The 22595-nt window shown below is 33.6% G+C and overlaps 1 protein-coding gene across 10 annotated transcripts in view; it reads left to right on the top strand.

The window, feature by feature from the left end:
• The window catches only part of LOC138713849 (nuclear pore complex protein DDB_G0274915-like), a 543049-nt gene that overhangs the window by 495185 nt on the left and 25269 nt on the right, over nt 1-22595 (top strand). For all 10 annotated transcript variants that reach the window (XM_069846324.1, XM_069846388.1, XM_069846342.1 and 7 more), the window contains 2 exons: nt 19300-19398; nt 20530-20616. In XM_069846324.1, coding sequence (XP_069702425.1) covers nt 19300-19398; nt 20530-20616 — 186 coding nt within the window. The remainder of the gene's footprint in view (nt 1-19299; nt 19399-20529; nt 20617-22595) is intronic.

Here is a 22595-nt window from a genome sequence, read left to right as displayed (position 1 = left end):
ATGAAATACTTACCCAAGGGCTTATTAAACATGTTAACTTTTCTTGTGCCTATGTAGGCAGCACTGCTTGCTTCGGCACTAGTGGCTTACATAGTTATTCTCCTTAGGGAACATTAGAATATGCTATTTGCATAACTGAACTGCCTTGCCTGTACAACGTGACACAGCATGGATCTGCGGTTTCCTTATAAATAAGACAATGGGATAACACAAAAGACAGAGTATATATTTGAGAGGCATACCAGCGATTTTAGTTTGAGGGCGAGAAGGATGGATTTTCAAATCATGAGAAACATAAATCCGAATGAATATTTCTTTCAGTGGCTAATATTCACACAAGTTATTATGTTATGGAATTAGTAACATTACTAATGATCATATTATTTACGATTATAGTGCCAAAACAAATAATCAAATACCTATACATAACAAAATTAATTCTACACAGAATTATTTTGTACTGGTAAATGCAATATTTTTAATGGTGCCTTCATAATATGTGTTTCGACTAACTTACAAAGAATGAATGAAGAAATCTTGTGCCTTCATTTCCAAAACTGTCCAGAAAAATATTCATAATGTTTTGTTCTGAAATACTGGATTCTTCCTTCGTCATAACGAAATGCAGGTTTTGACTTCACTTTTCTTTTCGTTCTGAGTGACACTCAAATTCATGTCAATTCTGATATGGAAAGCAAAGAACTCAAATGCAAAAAAACTTATAAGTTAGCAAAAAAATTAACAACTTCTTCACTATACATTTCGTCAGAAATAAATTTCCTGTTTCATATTTTATTGTGTATATTATTACCATTATTTGTCGTCAAAAATTTATCAAGAATGTATTGGAACAATAGGGCTGTTATTGGAAAACTACAGTTAATCTGTTGATATTTGTAATATGTACGCAAATATTCTGTACAGACTGTCCAAAAAGTGTAAATTACTACATTTTAATACATTTCTCGACAGAAACCAGAACATATGGCAGGGCATATAGAGTGAAGAAAAAAATTGGGAAAAAAATATATATTATTTAGGGACATCCTATAACAACAGGAATATCATAGATTATGATAATTAATTAATTTTCCAAATACTAATCACAAATCAAAACCAGTGAAACTAGAAATTACAAATAGTGATGGTTACATACATAAACTATAATATAATTGATGAGGGTCTTATTATTTTTTTGCAACAATTGTTTTGCTGTTAATATTTTAAGGGGTTAGGCACAGCTTACAGCAGTAAAATTTTTGGAATTATTCAACATTTTTTTCCTCCATTACTGTATCTCGTACAATATTAAAAATTGGTATGCATAAAATACTGTCCTTCTGCTATATGGAATAAATATGTCTACGATTTAAAAAAAAAATATTTATTTTTTTTTTCTTCTAAATTCTAAATGGTAGCAGTTTACTGTGCAGTTATGAAGCGTTTCCCTCATAACTCATAAACTTGTTAACTTTTTCATGTTCTCTCTCTTTTATTTTATTACTGAAACTCATGTTTACAATATCATGCTCTTTCAACTACATTCCTTAATAAATAATATTTTTTTATTTCGTGTAATAGAAAATACTGACTGATATTTCACCATTTTTTAAAATGAATTTATTTTTTATCAGACAATCTATCAAAGGTAGAGAAGTGATCTTGCATCATATTGTAGATGTGGCACGCATAAATACCCACAAAAAATTTCAACACAGAATGTTGGATAGTTTTTTAGTTATGTGGGAAACGCCTCATCACTGCACAGTGAAGTAAATTTTGAAAAAAAAAAAAAAAATGTAAATGATTTTTTAAATCGTAAAAATATTTTTTTTTTCATATACCAGAAGGACAGTGTTTTACATATACTAATTTTCATTATTGTACAAGATATAGTAATGGAGGAAAAAATGTTGAATATTTCCAAAATTTTACTGCTGTAAGCTGTACCTAACCCCTTGATTGTTACAGATAGTCCTAATGTAATAAAGTTTTTTGTTTAATACATTCGAACATACTAACGCACCACAAATAAATGAATACGTAATGTAGGAGCATATTTATTATAAGAAAAAGATTTTATTTATGTAGAAGTTAGTACTGATAATGGATTACAAATAAGACGAAATCTGAGATATGATTAGCTCCTGGTATGCCCTCATATGGAAACTCTTCAGTAATCTAAAAACTAGCAATTTTACAAAAGTATGCTTTCCAACAAACAAGCAAATTAATTCCAAATGGCATGTCATAGAACGAAATACTTACATAACACTCTTGAATTTCTGTCTTCTTGTCACATCGTGCTTTCCAGCTGCACAGACTTACTGCTTACTGGAGAAGACTGGCCCAAACTGGCATGATTCTAATAAAGGATACTATATATTAGACCATTCTGCTACATAGCTAAGTTAGCTTACAAATCAACTACATCATTTTATGAAAATTTAGTATGCTTGATTTCTGAGCTGTTAAAAATATTATCTTACTTTAATGTTTCAGCAAGCATCAAAGTTTTCATTAAAATTTTTAGTGCAATGGAGAAGAACATACAAAATTGATAAAGACGTGTATGATCAAATTATTATTAACATATGCAAATCTAGCTTTCAGGTAAAGCTCCATGTGAAGCAGACTTGAATAATTTCTAGGGTAAAATCACAGTCTACTATATACAGTCACGAAGCTTGAGTTTTGAGGGTGCTAGAAACAATAGACTCTGACAGAACTATTTTGCATTGCCTGTAATGAGGTGATATTAGCAATCCTAGTGGTTTGCATATTTACTACGTATTGAGCTTCGCGACTGTATATACTAGACTGTGGTAAAATTCTGTAGTGCTCGGGAAAAGTGACACAAGTCAGTTTCCACAAACCTTTTTTGATAATTTATTGACAACAGGAGAAAATACACAAACGATTAGGGAAAACACGGAAATTTTACTTGAAGCAAGTGGAGCGATCGGTTTGGAAGTAAATCCCGAAAAGACAAAGTATATGATTATGTCTCGTGACCAGAATATTGTACGAAATGGAAATATAAAAAGTGGAGATTTATCCTTCGAAGAGGTGGAAAAATTCAAATATCTTGGAGCAACAGTAACAAATATAAATGACACTCGGGAGGAAATTAAACGCAGAATAAATATGGGAAATGCCTGTTATTATTCGATTGAGAAGCTCTTATCAACCAGTCTGCTGTCCAAAAATCTGAAAGTTAGAATTTATAAAACAGTTATATTACCGGTTCTTCTGTATGGTTGTGAAACTTGGACTCTCACTCTGAGAGAGGAACATAGGTTCAGGGTGTTTGAGAATAAGGTGCTAAGGAAAATATTTGGGGCTAAGCGGGATGAAGTTACAGGAGAATGGAGAAAGTTACACAACGCAGAACTGCACGCATTGTATTCTTCACCTGACATAATTAGGAACATTAAATCCAGACGTTTGAGATGGGCAGGGCATGTAGCACGTATGGGCGAATCCAGAAATGCATATAGAGTGTTAGTTGGGAGACCGGAGGGAAAAAGACCTTTAGGGAGGCCGAGACGTAGATGGGAGGATAATATTAAAATGGATTTGAGGGAGGTGGGGTATGATGATAGAGACTGGATTAATCTTGCACAGGATAGGGACCGCTGGCGGGCTTATGTGAGGGCGGCAATGAACCTTCGGGTTCCTTAAAAGACATTTGTAAGTAAGTAAGTACGGAACATCTGTTCGCTTGGAAAAAAAAAAAATACATAGGTATTCCTCCCATTACAATAATTCATACAGAAAAAAATCAAATCGACATAAACCAGTGTAAGCTGTCAATAAATTATCAAAAAAGGTTTGTGAAAACTGACTTATGTCACTTTTCTCAAGCACTGCAGAATTGTTCCAGGGTCGGTTATTGATCCCAGGACCTTTGATTGAATGCACCAATGCTCTACCGACTGAGCTACCCAGGACCTTAACCCAACACCGTCTTAATTTTTCCCTTTATAGTCACATACCTCGAGTGGGCTGACAAGATGCCAGAAACCCACATCGAGTGCATACAAACTCTGTGTGACTTGAAATTGTGGTTTGTGTGCACTCAATGTGGATTTCTGGCATCTTGTCAGCCCACTCGAGGTATGTGACTATAAAGGGAAAAATTGAGATGGTGTCGGGTGAAGTTCCTGTGTAGCTCAGTCAGTAGAGTGTTGGTATGTTCCGCCAAAGGTCCCGGGATCAATACCTGGCCTAAGAACAATTTTTCCCTTGAAATTATTCAATCTAGGCTCTGAGGATAGTGTGAAGGTTACACCAAAACAGCTGTAAGCCACACGTGGTTATACAATTTAACACTAGGAAGTTTGCCATTTAATCAATCATTTATAAATAGATTTTTAAGTACCGGCAAATAAAATATATTACCAGTACTGTTCTTTAAAAATAAATATTGGTTGTACAGTATATAGCAGCCTGATCACAGCATGGAAGCTGTGATCGTGAGTTCGAATCCCTAGGGCATGGATGTCTGTCCATTTTCAACATGTAGAACTTTGAACTTTGTATGTTCAGAAATCAAGCATTATTTGATTTAGTAGAAAACTTGATTGTTCTATATACACTTTTAACACTTAGATAATCATTTCTTTACCGTACTATGTTAACTTTTAGGTAATTATCTGCTAACTAGGCTTTGGACAGAGAAGGATAACACTTCGAGCCTAGTCAGCCAGATAATTACCTAAAAGTTAACACAGTAAAGAAGTTGCAAGTTAATCAGTGAAACTTGAAAACTTCATTTTCATATTCAACTATCAATCTTATAACAAAACAGCATATATCAACTTTCATTTACTAAATGTCTTACATATAATGATTCAAGCATAATACTTAAGTTTATTATTTTTTATAAGAATGGTCACAGTTTAAATTTTCATTTTCCTCATCCAACCTTCCTTCACTGTGCATCACTTACCCTCCTTTCATAACTATCACATTCTGCCAAGACATAAAAGTTTTTACATGTGACTTTCACAGGACTCAAGCTATTACTAAAAAAGGAAGGAGAAGAGTATCAACGTTTTTGTAATTGTTTTACTCATAAATCAGCTTTTATTTTCAGACCCAGACATAAGACCATGACTAACTTTAACTTTTTTCCTGACAGGAAACATCATCAACAGTTACTTTTGGATCACAGCAACTATTATGTATGACACCGATCATTTAAAGATAATTTTAAAAAAACATTGTGAATTAAGCAACATAGGTGTTCACAGATATAATTTATAGTATTGTTGTTTTGTAATTATAAATTATTTGTGATAACATATTTCATTTATAATGACGTCCAAGAATGATTTATGGACGATTTTTTTTATGGACTTTCAGAAAAAATTACTAAGAAATAGTATGTGCAATGATCACAATCAGGTTGTGGCCATCTTTAACCTAAAATTCTACATTGAAAAGTTTTGCTTCTTCCCTATTCTTCCAATAGGTTTCAAAAATCTATGGAAGTGAATGATAAATCTTAGGAAAAATAAATAATTTGTTTTCAAATGAAAACAATCATACATTTTTGTGGAACTGTTTGTAGGTAATGAAAACAGTTTTCGTTGAAAAAATGTAGCTATTATTCAAAGGAAATGAATTTGTGATATGGTAATAATGAATGGATTAACTGTGACATAAAAATGTTAGGGGTAATTAATTCATGCCCTGAGAAAATCTTTGCAATAAAATAGTAGGGCCTACCAGTACAATTAAAAATATTTTGCAGAATCCACTGATGACAGAACAGTAATTTTTTCGAGGGGAAACCAATGGTTATGATTTGGCCTCTTAAGATATTGTGGTACAATATGGGTAATTCAAAACAATAATACAATTTAAACTAACGGTAACAAAAATATCTTAAATCCCAAAGACTTCAGGTAAATACATACATTTCTCAGAAATACAAATAGTATTCAATTTTCCGTAAACACCTGTGATGTTTAATTCTACCTAAATTGAAGATAAATTTTATCATTATAAACAAGGACTTCAACTGCAATGTTATTCAAATATATTTCGTTAATCAATTTATTTTAATTGTATTTTTATATTATTTAAATCCTTTATTTGACAACCGTGAAATTTATATATGTACAGGTACTTCCACAATACATCCACTAAATAATACCTCTAGTGGCATGAACATAATTTGGTTGTATTATATACCGGTACACCAAATATTGATGCTATTGTGTTCAAGAGACGATATTTAATTAATTACCATTAATAAAACCTACCTATTCCGGTTATGTTTTCTGAATAAGATTTAAGATAAATTAAAACTCTAAATGTTAACATTTTTTATACAAAGTGTTGCAGAGTAACTATTCCTAATTTTCAGGTGTGATACATGTAATTAAACATGTTTCTTAATTAGTAATAAAGTAGTGTATGGAAATAATTCCATATTGATGCAATATGGCAAAAGTAAAAATTATCTTATTGCTTGGCCTGTTCGTTCTCCAGATATGATTCCAGTTAATTTCTGTTTCTGGAGCCATATTAAATCAATCGTTTATGAGACACCTATCAACACACAAGACGAATTAGTTGCTAGATTGTCTCCTGTTTTTTATTATATTCGTAATTGTCCGCAGATATTTCATACAACATTACACTTTGTGTGTCGACATTGACAGCCATAATGCTGAACAGTTTTTATAATTTTTTTCAATAATATTTGTATAATGTTTGAATAAGTTACCTATAACCCCCAAAATTAGTTACTTTTCATTTGGAGATTCTTTGAAATTCTTATTTCTTTCATAGTGTTTTATCTTAATACAGAAACATTTCTGAAAATTACTTTAATAAGACAAAATGTTTCATTACGTGTCCTCTATCACATTTGAAAATTTGGAATAGTTATTCTGAAACACTCTGTATATAACTGCTCAATTTTTTCCTTCTGTAAATACTACATGTACTGGGGGTCACAATTCTAACATTTTGGAATACGGACTGTCTCATACTTATGGTTGATGGAATAAATATGGGTTATTTCTTCAGAACAAAAAATGGCAGTAATGATTCAGTACCTGACATAAATATCTTGTATGCCATTCATAGTAGAGAATGAATATTCTTCCTCAACACCTTCAAAATCTATTGATTCTCAACCATTTGACTACAAACTGAATTGTAGATCACTTCGCCATCTTTAACCATATAATAACCATATAATGAGACAAAGAGGCAAATATAATACCAAAAGGATTGAAGTATGGTGTCAGTCCAATGCAGAAGCAAAATCCATTCTCTGTAATATAAAAAATGAGGCTAAAAAGAATAAATTCCATGTCTCATTGGGTAGTACATTTAAAGACCGAGAATTAAAACGAAAAGGCAACATTAACGAAAAAGATATAGACACTCTAAAAATTTTACAATGGAACTCTAGGTCTTTAAAAAACAAAATGGATTTATTAAAGCAAGAAGTTCAGGACAAAAAGCCTTCTATAATATGCATACAAGAATCTTTTCAGATTGCTGATATTTTAAAATTTTACAAATTTGCTGACTACAAAACTTTTAATCTGGTTCGTGAAGATAGAGGAGGTGGAGGTATTGTTACCATGATCCACAACTCCATTCATGTAATTGAATCTAAACAACAATTTGAAGGCCAAATTGAATACATTAGGACAAAATTATTACTTCACTTGTCAACGCATATACGAGGTCTGTCTAAAAAGTATCCGACCTTTAGCCAGAAAAAATATTTCAAATACCTGACGGGGTTGGGACCCTAATCCCCTTCAAAGTAGGCCCCTTGTGCTTGCACACACTTAGCCCACCGATCCTTCCACTGCCGGAAACACCTCTGGAAGTCTTCTTTTGGAATGGTGTTCAGCTCCATCGTCGCATTCCGCATTATCTCTTCTCTACTCTCAAAATGGGATCCTTTCAGTGGTGTCTTCAATTTTGGAAACAACCAGAAGTCGCAAGGAGCCAGGTCTGGAGAGTAGGGAGGTTGGTGAACGGTTGTAATTCCATGTTTGGCCAAGAAAGTGTGTATCAATTGGGATGAATGTGCGGGGGCGTTGTCGTGATGCAAGTGCCAGTTGTTCGCCGTCCACATGTCTGGTCTTTTGCGCCGAACTGCATCACGGAGTCGCCGGAGAACATCGTGATAGTACTCCTTTGTCACCATTTGTCCTTCCGGTGCGTATTCGTGATGCACAATTCCACGGACATCAAAGAAAACAGTCAGCATCACCTTGATTTTGCTTCGCACCTGCCACGCTTTCTTCGTCCTTGGAGACTCGGGATGCTTCCATTGCGACGACTGTCTTTTTGTTCCTGGGTCGTACCCGTACACCCATGACTCATCTCCAGTTATCACGGTGTTCAGAAACCCAGGATCAGTGTTGGCGGTGTCCAGAAGGTCCTGTGCAACGTCACGACGGAGGTCCTTTTGTTCCGGGGACAACAACTTGGGCAAGAATTTCGCAGCCACTCGGTTCATGTTCAAATCATCACGCAAAATTGCATGTGCAGAATCTTTACTCACTCCAACCTCTTCGGCAATCTCCCGCACGGTCAAACGACGATCTGCCATCACCAAATTTCGCACCCTCTCAACAACAGCTGCACTCCGAGCAGTTTGGGGCCTGCCACAACGCTGCTCACTCTCCGCTGATGTGCGGCCATCTTTGAATCAGTTGAACCACTCCTTAATTTGTGTTACACCCATCGCATCTTCCCCAAACACCTGCTGAATCTTACGAATTGTTTGACTTTGAGAATCACCAAGCTTTTGACAAAATTTGATGCAGTATCTTTGCTCAATTCGTTCAGTCATCTTGCGAGAAAACTAAATCCGACAAACACCTAGAACAGCACCTTACTTGGCGACCACCAGCCAGTGACTGGCACAAGCGAATGCAGTGAAAAAATTCAAGCATGCGCATTACAGTTCCTCCTTCCACCATGCATAGTGACGCCGCCTTAGAATCACAACTTTACGCGCGAAAAATTAAGGTCGGATACTTTTTAGACAGGCCTCGTATACCTCCAGGCCTAAACCTAGTAATGGATGATATAGAACAACTGATCCCATCTGATCACAAGCTTGTCATAGTTGGTGACTTTAAGAGTAAACATCATATATGGAATAATGTACCTTCAAACATGATAATTATGAGTAGCATAAAAGACGGAATTCTAGTAAGGAAATGGAGAATATCGTTTGTTCATCAAAAATTCCACTGGACTCACCAGAATATGAATCCAGGCCTCTGGCGTGGGCAGCTGATACTTCAGCTATTTGGCTTAGCAGATGCAAAATGAATACTGTATAATGTTCAATGTAATGAAATATTAAAGATAATTACTCAATCACGATTATGTCTAAGTTTGTATTGTAAAAAACTAAAGAATTTTGTTTGTTTACTTGAAGCTAATATGAGGTATAGTAAGTAGTTTCAATAGCTGGTATTTATTACACTTAATTTAATTATTCACTTTTAAATTTATATTTCCATATTTCACGTGCTGACCTTTCTTAAAAAAATTAAAACATAATAAAATCAACCTCGTGCATCCCATAAGGGCAAAGACCTCTTTCCCTGATGTTAAGGTAGCTGGGTTATAATATGATCCCACGATCCCGGGTAGCTACTCCAGGAAAGTTCATGCTAATTTGAATATTCCCACCTTGATCTGCTATTCCCAGATTGTCTTCATTTTGGCCTTTGCTGTCCATTTGTTTCGGAATATCTTCTTAAAGAGTTTATTTCTCCCTGTTAATATACCGGCACCAATCATGGACAATGCTAAAAGAGAAACAATACATAAGTACTGCGTAATGTCACAAGAGAACACAAAAACATTGAAAGGTATATTGCAGAGGAAGGAAAGCAATTTGAATATTTGTATTGAAATTTGTCTTTTCAAAGATATTTTTTCATAAAATAGCTAAAAATTTACCGTACACATAATCTTTAAATTGTTTTTGTTTTTTAGTGACCCGAATACAAAGCGATGGTACGTCATGCTTATATAGTTTGAGTCAGGATGAAGAGTGCAAAAAATACCTCTACGAAATGAAATACAGGGTGTCCCAATAAAAAGACAAAACTTTTTTGTTACTAAGAATTTTTGTAATACTGTTATTGCAAGTTATCTTGAACCTTACATCCCCTAAGTCTGCCTTTCGAACTGCTCGGTACGGCATGTACTCATCAACGTAATGGCACGGCAAAGATGCCCCTCCCTCGGGTAACGTGACTCTTTTCAGAAAACGTTGGTTCTTTCACTTTATGGTTCTCTACTGTAAAAGAACTTGGTTCAATATGGACATCGTCATCTCACAAACTCCGGTTTTGAGAGGAGAACATGGTTTCGTTGCAGGTTTTAATTAACCTGTAATGAGTAAATATTTGAATATAAACGTGTGTACACTCCTCCTCTCTCATCCGGGCTGGGGACCAGCAATGGCGGAGTTACTACAGCTATTTCTATACATTATATAGGCCTACATGACTTACATCTACAGCTGATATGTACTGTACATATTCTTCTTATAACAATATTTTACAGGCTTATTATTTGAATTTACATTAATTTACAATTATACACAATCCATATCCCTATCATTGCTGCCATCATCGCTTGGTCCAAAATTAAGTAATTATTATTTCGTCAATGGCATCATTCATTCAGAATTATCTTCTTAATCGTAGGTACTACTTTCTGAACAAGATTGTATCCGAATGACATGTTGATCGAAGTCGTCCACTTTAACTTTACACAAGTCCTAATTCTGGAATAAAATAATGTTTTGCAGAACTATAACAAAATAATAACTTACAACAGTAATTCATTATGTCACTCACAGTACACCCACTCTTGTACATAATTATTATAGCAATAATTTCTTATCATTACATACCTATTCTTTCCCGGAGTAGTGTGAGGTTCATTCGGTTGTAATTAAATATTATTCTTAATTCTCTTCACGGAACTAATACTTTTAACAGAGTATTTAGCCGCTCTCTCATATTCCTTATCAAGAGGTTCCAGCAAACATTTGTTTAATTTTTCCTCATCGCAACACTTATATTTGCGATAATTTCTCTTTCTCTGCTGTGGATAACAGCGTTACTTTTTCTATGCGGTGGTGTGATTTCACCATAATTACTACCCTGTGGTTGCTGCTCCATGTTAACACTACTGGTACGCAGTGAAGGAAATAGCTTTATGTTTCTTGACAAGAGATTATGATGCGAAGCATGCGCAAACAACTCAGTTGGCTCCACCCACGTTACGTGCTTCCTTCCCTCTGCCCCTCTGTCCCTGCTCAGAAAGTTCAAGATAACTTGCAATATCAGTACATAGGTTTACTCCAAACTGAAGACTTTGGTCATGTCTGTAATGTAAATACATACCAGTAACTATTTTTTGATACCCTGAAAAACGATAATTATGGATTATGGATGTCTCAAAGGTTATGGGACACAGTATACTATTATAAAAACTTTCAATGAAAGAAGTATATAGAAAATGTTACATACCAGTAACCAAAATACGTAACTATTATTAATGAAAAGTATTTATTTTAATCAAAACATATTTATGAAAATTAATGGCTTTCAAGAACTTCAAGTGTAGAATAAATAAATTATATGAAACTTAATCGTCAATTTTCGTATGCAAGAGTATTTATCAGGTAATGAATCATTAATTTCTGTGTTTGCTGCCAAGACAGAAGCCAATGAGGCTTCCTATTCTGTTTATATTTATCCTCTATAGTTGCACAAACATTTTATACATTCCATTAAGCACTGCAAGATTAGGAATTTGAAAGTATTGGACATTTTATGTACTTTCCATGAGGATGATCAGAAAATAAGTTTTAAAGTATTTAAAAAAAAATTATTAATGATGTAGAAATAGGTATACTGTCCAATCACCATGGAAACTTGTAGCACCAAAAGATTACAGCATGGCTAACGAGAAAGACAGGCTACGGCGCGAATCGAAGTCACATGGTTATCATTGGTCTAATCATGGCCATCTTGACAATCGCCTAATATAAATACATGTTCACAGTTGTAAAAAACAAAGGAATTGTTATATTAAACTCATGTTAAACGTGCATTTATATAAAAATTTATTCAATGCCAGCCATGTTATGATTAAGAATGTGACATCATGCCATAGTCTGTCTTTCTTGTTAGGCACGGATTACAGAGTATGAAGAAATTACATTTTAATTTTTATATTATTTATACCAGTTAAAGGTGTAAATGCCCCTTATAATGATAAACGTAGCATTTATTAGTATTTAATTTAGATTTTTATAGTAAGAATATTTAATTTCTGGGATATTTTATTATTTTAAAATTATAATGAAAGTTTGTTTTTAATTTATGATCAACATTTTATGTTCTATTTCTTACTTAAAAATCATCAAGAATGTCGCAGCTCGCTGAAATAGTTCATGCGGTAGAGCATATACCTGCTGATCCGAGGTTATGCTCAGACTTGGGCTGATTATTTTCCGAGGTTTTCCTCAATTTGGCCTCATTTCGCCAAATAACAACTCTCGCTATCACCAATTCTATCACATTAAATATAACCTAAGTAGCTGATACAGTACCGTTAAATAACCAATTTAAAAAATAACGTCATTAGAAACAATTTGTGAGAACACTGTCATTAGTGTAGCTGAGTTGGTAAATCGACAGACTATGGACTGAAAGCGCACCAGTTCACATCCTGATGAAGGTGGATTTTTAAACTCTCAAATAATATTACTGTATAGTCTAAGGATATACTGTATCCTTTTCTGGGTATAGGACATAGAGGGATTTAATATTTCCATAAGAAACATACAGGTAAGTAAAAAAACAATGAAGAAACAACTCTATCAGGGGCCATGTATAAATTAGCAGGCTCTTGCAATTTGTAAAACAAGAAAGCATCAAGCTTTGACTTAGCAACTGGAAGTGATGTTCTCTTGTTTTATAAATTGTCGAAGCCTACTAATGGCCCACTGATTAAGTTGTTTTTCAATGTTTTTATACATAAATTTCTTATGGCAATGTTAAATCCCTATGTCCTATACGAAACAAAACACACATAGTAAATTAATTTGTAAATAACATTCTTTTTTTTATGTAAACTCATTTTCTGATTAATCCTCAGAGTAATAAATTGACCAAATGGGTCCTATTGATGATAATAACTATTTTCAGAGTTGGGGTTCACTTTCCAATAATAACTTACATCATTTTACCAGAACTCTTTTATTACCAGTATCTAAATGTTTGACCTTTCCACAGAAGAGCCAATTGTGGCATGAAGGTTTTTTTTTTTTATTTATTTATCAAAATAGCGGTAACTTAGTATTTATTCCATGCTTCTTTTATGTCTTGGTGTGTTATTATCATGAGAATAAATTTATTCTTTCACTTTTTACACTGTTTACAAAAGGGAGAAATATTATATTACTGACAGTTTTATTAAATGACATAGTGAATTGTGTATGGTTGCTGTGGGGAGTTGTTCGAGATATTATATCATATTCATACCAATATAAAATGAATTACCATGTACCTGTAGGAAGACGTATTGTATATACATTACTTAATTCTTGTCATATCTGTCAAATATTCTCCTTCATGGTCACACTGCATGTATTCAATCACAGGTTGTGGACTCACAAGTGAAGCATGTGGCGTGATGGTACAAAATGTCGGATATTACTGATGTAACTAATCACAAAAAACAAATGAATGTTGATTACTGGTTTTAACCTTGAGGATTATGCAGAAGTTAACAATTTATGTTTCAATTACTGTTCTTAATGAAAGAAGGCAAAGGAAACTTCATATTTTTTAAAGACAGACACTTCGAAAAACAGATGGATCTGTACAAATAAGATATTATATATGGATGTTACAAAATAACACTGATTTTGGAAATCTAATTCCAAAAGTTATTCTAACAGATAATAAAACATAAAGAATTAAAATTCACCCACACAGCTTAGATGCTAGCCTGTCTGCCTGCTGATTCAGAGCTCGCTCAGACGTGGGTGCGATTCCCGCTTGGGTTGGTTGAGTGTTTTCCGAGGTTTTCTTCAACTGTAAGATGGATGTCAGGTATTTCGATGTAGAATCCTCGGCTTCATCTCGCCAATAAATAACAGACTAAAAAAAAAAACGGAGAATTAAATGATTTTGTAATTTAATAAGAATGGATTCTTACAAAACTATATTCTAGCACTGGTTTATTACACAAGAAATGGGATTTTTTTAATCACCATGACAATGAGTTTGTTTCTGGTTGCTCTGGTAATCGTGTTATCAGTAGGCGTTTTCCTGTAACTTTCCCTGCAAGATCGCCAGGTATTAACCCAGTAGATTATTAGTTGTGGAGCTACCTCAAGGAAAGAGCGTTCTTAAGCAAAGCTACTACAATTGATGAGTTGAAGGAATACATCGCACACACTGTGGCAGATATTCCAGAACACGAAATCAGAGCTGCTGTATACAGCTTTGAAGAAAGGCTGTTACTTGTAAAAAAACAAAAATTTGAGACATACAACATCTACGATGAAGTTATGGTAGTGGGTAGGAATGCAAAGGTCCTATTTCTTGTTTTATAAGCTAGTGCCAGAAGTTTTAAGATTGTGTAGAAAATATGAGCAGTTTAAATTCACCTCTTCTTTTTAAAAACCCTACAATAGACCGGTATATGAATGCATACCAGCATTAAGGCATCCTGAAGGAAGATCTAAGACTTAACAATGATAAGACTAAAGTAAGACGAATGATCTTGCAGCGTAATGAGTAAGGTGCTGGACTGGCATTAGTAAGGTTCATAGTTCGAGCCTATGTGTTGTCATTATGTTTTTAGTTGTTTATTTAATTTTTTTTTAATTTTATTACCATTTTTATGTACTTCTTTTATAGTAAGTTATATATAGGCCTATTTTTGTCAATTAGTTTTGTTCTTATAATTTATTTTACTAGTACGATGATAAAATAAATTATAAGAACAAAACGAATTGATGATGATATCTTGTGAGTACATACAAACCTCAACAACATCCTAATAGAAATTCTTACAATATAAGAAGAGAAAAGTGGAAGTTGTGCAGAAAGCCTTTCTTTTTAAAATACGAAATGAAAATACTACATTAAAAACAGTAAATAAGTAGTAACACTGAAGCATATTTTGATGCAGTCCGATTACCATCCTTTTCTCAGCACAGGTTTCTAATTACATTTTCAATGTGTTTTTGACTTACTGTCATCACGTTTCTTAACTGTTGCTTTGCTTGCCACAGAACTTGAAATTCTTAGTAAGTTATCTCTCTCTTATTTATACAAAACCTGTTGGTCCTAGAACTTGACTTCTGTAGGGAAGTAAATTGAAAGAAAAAACGATAAAAAAATACCTATTATTGGAGAAAAATTCGTTCTGGCACCAGGAATCGAACCCAGAACCTTTCAGCTGAGTCCTGAGCGCTCTTTCTATCTGAGCTATACTGGAACCTGATTCACAGCACCGCCCGAACTCTCCTCCTTTGCATCATCATTGGGTTCGATTCCTGATGCCAGAACTAATTTTTCTTCAATAATAGGTATCTATAATATGACTACTCATAGTCATTGATTGTTCAATGAGGACAATGATGCCTCATATATAAATATAAATATATACGAGAAAAAATAATTAAAAATAGAATAAAATAAAAATGTACTGGTAGGTGTACTCGAACCATTAACCTTATGGTCCCCACTTCGGCACCTAATCCACTATGCTATTGCACCGACACAAATATAGGCTACTTTCTTACTTTACGGCTTATAAAAGCTTCAAAATCTAGTATCTTGAAAATTAGAATCCACTGGAAAGAATTTTTGGATGAGTAGGCCCTAATTATTGGTTTTCCTTCTATGCAAATTGACCTCATGAAAGTTCAACAAAATCGATGTTATCTAGAGTATAACGGATTCCCCTTGTTAGATAGCTAGATAATAAATGTGACCATTTAAACATTTTAAGATGTGATAACTGAAAACAAATCGCTGGAGACATAAATGTCAGGAACAAATTACTTAAGAAAGCTAAAACCCCAGAAATAGTAATAAAAGAAGAAAAATAAGTATAAAATATTGAAAGTGTCTGTAACAGGCCACTAGGTCTGTTATCAGACAGGATGACGACGATGATGATGATATCATTTGAGATTAAGGTGAGATTAGCCCTATATATACATGTTTGCTTGTAAGCAACTAAACGTTAAGCCTAAAAGAACCATAAGATCTTATGGTATCTTATCTTTTCTTGAAAGCATCATTGCTGGGATACATGTCAATATAATATATAATATATCTATAAATATTATAGTAAGACAGAGGGAAGAGTTAAGGCGTTTAATAAGGTGTTTAATATGTACAATTCTAACAATGACTTCTGAACCACGGCAGTTGTTTTCATATTATAAACAAAGTCAAAATGTGAAGAAAATATGAGATTTGTTGCTACGAACATTTTTAACTATTTTTCACCACTGTTTTCAATAACATCCCTCCAATATAAAGCAGAAAGTAAATTATTATAATTATTTTATATGTAATCAATCACATAAATAACTAATTTTGTATTAAATATAAAAAGTTACGATTTTAACAATTTTAAAACAATTTTGTGGTATCGATTTAATACTCATGGCTAGGCCTACATACTTTATAAAAATTCCCGTGAATTAAAAAATATACATATGGATTACTGGTTATTAACAGTATGCACCTATCACATAAGTACATTTAACACCAAAAATATTTTCGTAGCCTAAATTAAATAAAATAATCAGACTTCTGCATAATTCTGCATGTCAGTATTTGCAAGCTTGCTAATAACAACGCAGGCAAAATAAACAGCACTATATATAAATATACGCACAACAGTGTCCGAAGATGGGGCTGTGGGGATGTATAGTATGTTATAACTTTTTCAAAACCAAAATAGCAACATTGCAAAAATGAAAATCTAGCTGTTTGACAGTAAGATACATCAATATAAAATGTCGTGTACTTATACATACACTCTCCCCTTCTTCGGTCACTAATTCATAATTAATAAGAGAACATATTGTTAGAAGTCCCCAAAAATATTTAAATTGTACTTTTTCCCCTATGTAATGAAAGGGTATTGCTGAGATTTCTTAGACCATTCAGATTCTACATTAAGAATATCAGACTACAATGGTCTCTATAATAATAAAAATAATAAATATTATTATTTCTGTTTCAAGATAATATCATATTAGAATCTGAATTCCATGTTAATTGTAAATCGCAACAACTAACCAGATAATCACTTAAACCAGTTAAAGATAATAGTTTGCTTTATTTTTAACATGCTCTTGCAATATAAGAATTTCAACCTTTAAATGAAAGTCTTCAGCCTATCGATAGTACTTACGTGAAATAATGTCATCATAGGCCTTCAACATATAGGCCTAACTTTAAAAAGTCACTCTTTTCCTAATGTTTATTTTTAAACAAACTTTGACAAATTATTTTAATTAGTTTCTTCGTTAGGCATAATAAATGGACCTAACTTATTTGGTAATAAATAGGTTATATTGTAAAAGAGCACATTCTTATAATATCGTTAAAAATTTAGTAACAAAAAAACACATTTCAAAGCTACTAACATGCTAAATTACCTAAATAAAAACACTTATTTTTTATAAACAAGTGCAACTATTAAAGTAGTGGACCTACTGATAAAATTGCATTAATTCGAACAATATAAAAAAAAAATTAATAGTTAAGTACGCCTATATGAACATACCGGTACCCTTGCATTACATAGTTTGTTACGTACAATAGAATGTAACCAAATCATGTAGTTGACGATGTGATGTCCTAGTCATAAGTATGAATAGTTATACATAATAAGGTTAAACAATAATACTTGCTACTTTGTATGTCCAGTTAAATTACAGATTTCGCAAAACACACAAAGACGCAGAATTTTTCTTTCGATGACGCGCGACAATTTTTCCGTCTTGAGTAATATCCTCATTATAAATATTATAAGTATGAATAGTTAAATAACATGGGACAAGCAATAATACTTACCTATTTCGTTTGCAAAAACGATACAGATTTTTACATAAAACACACAGAAATATGCAAAATCTTTCACAGCTGACGACTGACAAATGTTCCGCCTTACTTATTGCGCATGCTCGCAGAACAGCCAACTGTAGCTGGAAATCCTGAAACATGGTAATAACAGAATTTAGTACATACTAGACTAGTATTATTATGTGGTTAGCCGATGCAAAGAAGTTCAGCACTATTATGTAAATGCAACGGAGGAGCAGGGATTGGTATGACATTTTCAGAATGTTTTCGGTCCATATTTCTTTATTTTCTGACCAAGAAGCCGAACTAGGTAGAATCTTATTCAGCTGAGGCGCGACAATTTTTAATTCCTGATTAATAGTATTGCGCATGAATGGGTTTCTAAATTATGTATGCAGTTTATTCCGTCGTGTAATTTTAATTTAATTTGATTAATTTGGTTTCGTCAATTTTTCAGTGAATTTAGTTTAGTCCATTGTTTGTCGTCACGAACTAATTTACTGTGTTGGCTGCGCTGCATATTGTTCGTCTTCTGTTCTCCATATGGTGCATATGCGCAATGAATATAATTAAAATTATTATAACTTCGTTTTTATGTTAAAATTAATCTATTTCATTTTGCGTCTGAGGAACACCGAAAGGCTTGGAAGAATTGTAACATGTTTCCAGAAATTTGTTAACTGTTTTGAAGATCATAAATAGTGATTTTTTTTAGTACAGCAAACATCGCCTTACGCGAGAAGAGCCAGATTTGAAATGCCGACAGTGCCATACTATTGTTATAAATTAACTTCACTATTGTTTATTGTAAAATAAACACATTAAATATGAAGTCCTAATTACTATAGAAGTATAGACAACTGCAACAACATTAAAATTCCAAACAAAAATAAACAACGTACAGACACTTGTAAGCTAATCATACTTATGGAGCGGACAACGTAGGCCTACATACAGAAATACGAAACAAATTTAAATGGTAGGCTAATTAGTGTACAGTGTATATTGTAGTAACTGTGTAAATACTGTAAATAAGCATGACTCTATTCAATAGTAAGTGTAAGAGACAAGTTACAATTTTAGTCTTCTCTATGAATATAATAATGTGTAATTATTTTTCTATCTTCTTGATTACCTGCAGAGGTAACAACAATGCTGGAAGGACTCGTGGAGGTTCATCGTACACCACAGCTCCTGGAGCTGAACCAACTGTCAACCGTGGTACTCCTGCTTCTGTCAGGTGAAATTGCAAAGCCCTCTATTGTTTGGATTACAGTGCATATAACGTTTAAAACAAGATTTCATTCTTTAATTAATGTGAATAATTTATACTGTATAGACAGAAGCATATTAAGAGCGAGTAGAAAAAGGGAGTAGCCTTGCCAAAAGTTCAAAAATAAAAAACATATGAAGAGGTTAGTTAGCTTCTTCTCTATTCCCTCAAAGGATATTGGTACTGATGTGTACCACTCCATGAAGATAAAATTTCTAGAGAAACCAATAATTTTGTTTCTAAGTAAAATCCTAGATCATATATGTAACAGATATGTCGGGGTTATAGGCTTTGAGGTTAACAACTTTTGTCAGATTTACTACGCTGCCATATAGTTGTTACATAAGGAGTCACGTCATAATACCCATTTGAATTGCATTAGCAACTGTGCTGCCATCTCGTGTTCGTTTACGGCGGACGGGTGGCGATCCTGGCGGTTGTTCTCTTCAAAGTGCTGCCGATTTTAACGTAGCGAGGAGTTATCTGTTACATATATGATCTAGGGTAAAATTATAAAATAAAATAACAACAGAGATTTCAAATCTAGTTTTGTTTTCATGCTCCCCCTATCATGATACCTGAATACATCACTACTAGTATTGGTATATAGGCCTAGTCTATATGCAAATAATAATATTAAACATTGAAATGGAAGACCAATTTAAGAATTAAATCATTAAGAAGTTACAACGAAATCATCATAAGACTCCCTAAGTCATGAAAATAGTACCGTAATTCGTCATTTGAAACCACAAAGAACATATTATGGACAAGAATAAGTTCTTTGGGGTCATAATAGCCTACACATTAATTCTATCAATCTGGGGAGAATGGTTTATCCTTCACCCAAGAATAAATAGTTTTGTTAAAAAATTTATATGAAAAAGGAAGGAAAAGTTCTGATCCTAAGGGCCTCAGTCTGTATTCGTGGTTAGGTCTGTCCCAGAGAGGATTGCAATCCATTGTAATGCTACATGTTTACATGTTCGTTACTTTCTTAAATAATATTTTGTATTTCTTTAATTTTTGTATCCCAAAGACTGATATTATTAATAAACATAAAATATAAGAGAAGTAATATTTGAACTCTAATTTCAGCCGCTCCCGTCCCACTCTGAAGCCATCAACTGCCATTGTGTCCAAAGCTCAGGAATTTGTGGACATCTACAGATACCCGCCTAGCAGGTAGGTGAAACTTGTGACGAGGGTGTGAACTGAACATTTTCTCTATTTTAAATGTAAAAAAATTCAATATACATTATTCGTTCTTTGTTCTTAACCATGTACTTCAGTCTGTGAGGTAAAAACGTGTAAAAAGAACGAGGTCTGTAGTCATCATTAAAATTAAAAATTAAATTATGACTAGTAAACAATAGGTTTGCCAACTCATTGTCGATAAAAAAAAATACTGTTCATAATAACTAGCAGTGTTGCCATGCTCGCCTTGCATTGAAAATGAAAATAAAGTCGTTGTTATGTACTGAATTAGTAACATATAAAATACAGAAACTATATTAGGCACCTGAATGGAGCAAATATTCCATGGCCTTTGCGTTCACCCAATTTCACAACTCTGTATTTTTCTTATGGGAGTATATGAAACAGAGGGTATTTCTTGCCATAGATTACATGTTATTCAAGAGCTCAAGAACAAAATTCGGCATGAAAATGAACACATTGGCCAGAAATTGCGTGTTCGTGTCATGACAGGTTTCCAGAAGCGACTTCAGCGGTGAATTGCAAGTAGAGGAAGTCACCTGAAAGATAACTTCAATTATGTAAATAAATAAACACCAAAAATATAAATAAGCTATTAGGTTGTTTAAATACATATTTCATTAACTCTAAAAATTTTATTACTTACTTACTTACGGGCTTTTAAGGAACCCAGAGGTTCATTGCTGCCCTCACATAAGCCCACCATTGGTTCTTATCCTGAGCAAGAGTAATCCATTCTCTATCATCATATCCCACCTCCCTCAAATCTATTTTAATATTATCTTCCCATCTATGTCTCAGCCTCCCCAAAGGTCTTTTTTCGTCTGGCCTCCCAACTAACACTCTATATGCATTTCTGGATTTGCCCATACGTGCTATATGCCCTGCCCATCTCAAACGTCTGGATTTTAAGTTCCTAATTATGTCAGGTGAAGAATACAATGCGTGCAGTTCTGTGTTGTGTAACTTTCTCCATTTTCCTGTAACTTCATCCCTCTTAGCCCCAAATATTTTCCTAAGCACTTTATTCTCAAACACCCTTAACCTGTGTTCCTCTCTCAAAGTGAGAGTCCAAGTTTCACAACCATAAAGAACAACCGGTAATATAACTGTTTTATAAATTCTAACTTTCAGATTTTTGGACAGCAGACTGGATGATAAGAGCTTCTCAACCGAATAATAACACGCATTTCCCATATTTATTCTGCGTTTAATTTCCTCCCGAGTGTCATTTATATTTGTTACTGTTGCTCCAAGATATTTGAATTTTTCCACCTCTTCGAAGGATAAATCTCCAATTTTTATATTTCCATTTCGTACAATATTCTCGTCACGAGACATAATCATATACTTTGTCTTTTCGGGATTTACTTCCAAATCTATCTCTTTACTTGCTTCCAGTAAAATTCCCGTAAAATAAAGTTTTATTACATTTTAAAAGTAGTTCGCTAAAAATGCATCACCCTGTATATGCAACCTTCTCGTGCAGTGTAGAAATTGTTTGCTAAGGTCAGCTGAGATGAACATATGGCAGATGCACTTGAGCAGGCTTTGAAAGAAACTTTTTATATACAGTAAGTGTTTACTTACTTACAAATGGCTTTTAAGGAACACGAAGGTTCATTGCCGCCCTCACATAAGCCCGCCAGCGGTCCCTATCCTGTGCAAGATTAATCCAGTCTCTATCATCATACCCCACCTCCCTCAAATCCATTTTAATATTATCCTCCCATCTACGTCTCGGCCTCCCTAAAGGTCTTTTTCCCTCCGGTCTCCCAACTAACACTCTATATGCATTTCTGGATTCGCCCATACGTGCTATATAATTTCATCTACGTACGGAGTTAATCTTCTCAAAAGAATATTGGACAAAATTTTGTACGACGTCAACAAAAGTGATATTCCTCGAAAGTTACCACAGTTGGTTTTGTCCCCCTTTTTAAAAA

Source organism: Periplaneta americana, chromosome 2 (genome assembly GCF_040183065.1).
Source record: "Periplaneta americana isolate PAMFEO1 chromosome 2, P.americana_PAMFEO1_priV1, whole genome shotgun sequence".
Classification (NCBI taxonomy): domain Eukaryota; kingdom Metazoa; phylum Arthropoda; class Insecta; order Blattodea; family Blattidae; genus Periplaneta; species Periplaneta americana.
This window is presented reverse-complemented; position numbering and strand designations above follow the sequence as displayed.